We start from the raw sequence: 3674 nt of genomic DNA, 5'->3' as shown, positions 1-3674 counted from the left end.
GCTGCAGATGGAGCTGGGCAAGATCGGCGAGGAGTACCGGCAGCTGCACAGCAGGTCGGTGCCCAGTGCCCTGGCCCTCCTGCTGCACCTGCCTGGCTCCGAGCAGGCCTCTCTGCCAGGGACCACCCTGGGGCTCTCGCAGGGTGAGCAGATGGGAGCGTTGCTTGCCAGCCTCTCTGTGTTGGGGAAGGAGTGCTCAGTGCTGTCGTCTGCCCAGAACAGGACAGTGGTTACACCCCAAAGGCATGGCCCTGGGTTGGGGTGTCTTGGGTTAGCAGAAGTCCTATTGTTCTGAAGATGTGCTGAAGGGGCATGACTGGCAGTGCCTATGCTGTAATAGGCACGGGGCTCCCCCAGAATTTGGGTGTTGGGTGGCCTTATGAGGACAGCATTGTGTTAATGCAGAGCTGACTGGGTTTGGCACCACACCTGTGTTTATACACATTCCAGAAGCTGCTATCTATGCTTGAAAGCATCTAGAAACTTATGGAGGTAAGGGAAGGAGTCTCTGCATGGAGTCAATTCACATCTTTGCTGGGCTTTTTAGCTCAGATGTTGCTTAGGGGGGAATACACAGTGAAGATAGTCCTGGAAGTGGTATAGCTTACCTGCTCCAGGCTGGTACTGAGCACAAGTTGTCCTAGTGACTTTCAAGTCTTGCTTTACATGCTACCAGGATGAGCTGCCTGTTGCTTCAGGCTTGACTTTCTTGCAAGGTGTGTGTCTGGAGCCTGGAATTGTCTTGTTATCTAGTCTCACCAAGCCTAGAATAAAGGGATAGCCAGATATAAGTGCCATCAACATTTCTTGAAGGAGGAAAGAAGGTGGGATAGTGAGGGGAGGGAACAAGTGTTCAGTCCCAACAAGCTTCCTTTATGGACACATGCAGAGTTCTAACATGTCTAGTTATTTCAATGTCCCATTGTATTGCTGAATCAGTTACAGACTTGGTATAATTTGGATGTCCACAGACACCCTAAATCTTGTTATAAATTTGTATCATAGCAACTGTAGACACTAGCTTTTTCTTTTAGCACTTGTGTAGAGTAAATATTGTCCCCTCATAAGCTCAGTAGGACTGTGGTAGCTGTTCTACTTTAGGAAAAAACATTTTTTTTAAATCTAGGCTTCTCTTTTTGGCTGCTTAGAAATTTCTGGGCTTGTTTCATTCATGCTGGGTTTTGGCACATAGTTCTGCTTCATAAATCTAACCAGCCACTTGAGTGGACAGTGAGGAGAGGGGTAATTCCTATTGTAAGACTTTTTTTCTGCTTTGTTTGTAAGCTTTGTGGCTTTGTTTATAAAGCTTTAGGCATGGCAGGTATGCGATCCTCTGGACTTTTTTTCTTTAAAGTAACTATGTCTTAAAAATAGTTAACTTTACAGCCAATGGGGAATGATCCATAGTACACACTGTTTTTTGAAAGGACTGGACTGGAGTCTTAATGAGTGTCTTGTATTTGGGTTGTCTAACTGCAAAAGTCTCAGATGACTTGGGAGGAACAACTTTGAGAGTATTGTGCCCTTTATATATACAGCCTTTAAATAACCTGGAACTCTTATAGGATGGAATGTCACCAGATAATTTCCCAACAGCATTGACCATTGGCTGTTATTAGTTACTAGTAAAGAGATTTAAAGTTGCAGCAACAATGAAGTGTGCTTGCCTTTCAGCTTTTTTTCTTACTATGTAGACAGTGGTAACTGGAAGTATGCCAAAGATGTTTGGGGAGGAGGAGTTGTGGATAAGCATATCAGTTGGCTGAATTCAGAGCCTGGGGAAGGTCAAAGCAACTACAGTAGCACAGCAGAGAAAGATAAGTTTATTTCTGTACCAGTGAGTATAGATGTGCATTTTGCTACTGAACCCAGCACATGCAGTGTAGCAAGCTGGAGCTATAAGAATGAACTCTGCGAGGGCCCCTCTGTCCTCTAGTTTTGGAAAACTGGAGTCTGTTTTAAGCATACTTTAATTCTTTAGTAAAATTATTTAAATTCTCCAGGTCAGGCATGTGTGACACCCTGGTTTACAAGGAATGTAACTGGCAGTGCCCCAAAGTTATTGCGTGTAACTGATAGTGAAAAAGGCATGCTTAGTTCTAGAATGGTTGGTATATTGAATGGTGTACAGTACTGTAAGTGTTACTGCTTGCTGCTCAACAATGTAGTGTTTTGAACTCCAGACTTGGTTTAGAAGGATAGTGAGTGCTCTTGTCAAAGCTAGAGTTGCTAAATTGTTGTCCTTAAAGATTAAATTACTCCAATGTTCTCTGAAAAGAAAATTTGTCAGGAAAGAATATAGGAACCCTTAATCTGACTCAGAGGCCTGCATCAGAAAAGTGGAGGATCAAACCAAAGAGTTAAACACAGATAGTAATGGAATTTCAGTCTGTTTTTCATTGCTACCCAAGTAGTTACTTTTATCTAAACTGAGTAAAAAATAACTTCTGCTGGCAAAACACTTAGTAGTTTTGCATCATGGTCATGCAGTATGAGGACACAATCAAAAAATGTCTCTAAACAGCAGGCTGAGAGAGGAAAACCTTGGTGTAGCCAGTTGCCCCAGGCCTGTGTTGGAACCAACTATACCTTATCCCTTCCAGCACGTTTGCCTAACCCATTTTTTAAACTCCAGATGACAGCGATTCCAGAATATCACACACCACACACACACCCCACCCATCAATATGCTTTAGTGTTGAACTAGTGTTAGTTTCCTCTCACTAATGTCTAACCCAAATATTCTTCCCTGAAATTTTGGCCTTCGACTTCCTGTCACTTCTACAACAGACGTGGAAAACAGATTCCCTTTCTCTATGTAGCAGCCTTTCATGTATGTAATGACTGTTATGTCTTCTGTCACTTTTCTCTTCTCTAGACTAAACAACCCTTACTTCTTTTCCAATTTTTCCCTGCAGTCCAAGCTTTCTAGAGCAAGTCACTCCTGCAGAATGACTTTGGATTATCTCCAAGTGGTTTGCTCTGTTATCAACTGGAAAACTCATTGTATGAATTATCACAACTTAGCTACTTGGCAGAACAGATTTTGCTAAAATTTACCTTTATAGTCTCAAATCTGAGTTTTGAGCAGGAAGCCAGACTCTGGACAGTCGTCAGGCGAGGATTTCAGAAGTTAGAGCAGTCTGGGGAAACTATCTCCTTTTTCTGACAGGAACTCACTGTGGGCCCAGCACTTCTCTACTTTTGTGCCAAGTAAAACTGGCAGCTTAAACAACAACATGGTTATCCAGTTGGTACCTGGGCATTTGAGTAACGAAATGGTCATCTTCTGAAGGCAAAGCTTTTCTGGCCCTGTCATTCTGCCATGGTGTGAAGGAAGGAGGTTGCTTGTGACCCTTCCTGAGGGAGAACAGTCCGTGGCAAAGGTGCTGTGGGGACTCGCTGCCCAGGGGCAGGAGCTGAGGGGCTGTTGAGACAACAGCCCAGAGGGGTGTGCAGGGCTGGCAAGGCCTGCTCACCGGGCTGGGCTGGCGGCCTCCTGAGGACACATCTGTTCTGTGTGCATGAACGTCCCCGGGGTGTTGTGAGGGAGGAAGAACCGACGCTCTGTGGCAGCCAGACGTGCGTCCTGCCCCTGCCTGTGTGAGGCGGGCGCGTTGCCCCGTGTGCCCAGCGTCCTGCCAGCCCCGCCTCAGCGGGGCTGTCCTGTCACT

General features: G+C 45.2%; 1 protein-coding gene across 1 annotated transcript in view; it reads left to right on the top strand.

The window, feature by feature from the left end:
• The first annotated feature begins 7 nt into the window (after positions 1-7).
• LOC104386032 (lamin-L(III)-like) overlaps positions 8-3674 on the top strand; it is a 14393-nt gene continuing 10726 nt past the window's right edge. The window contains 1 exon segment of the mRNA XM_009994565.1: positions 8-54. Coding sequence (XP_009992867.1) covers positions 8-54 — 47 coding nt within the window.

Source organism: Chaetura pelagica, unplaced genomic scaffold (genome assembly GCF_000747805.2).
Source record: "Chaetura pelagica isolate M959 unplaced genomic scaffold, ChaPel_1.0 scaffold222, whole genome shotgun sequence".
Classification (NCBI taxonomy): Eukaryota; Metazoa; Chordata; class Aves; order Apodiformes; family Apodidae; genus Chaetura; species Chaetura pelagica.
This window is presented reverse-complemented; position numbering and strand designations above follow the sequence as displayed.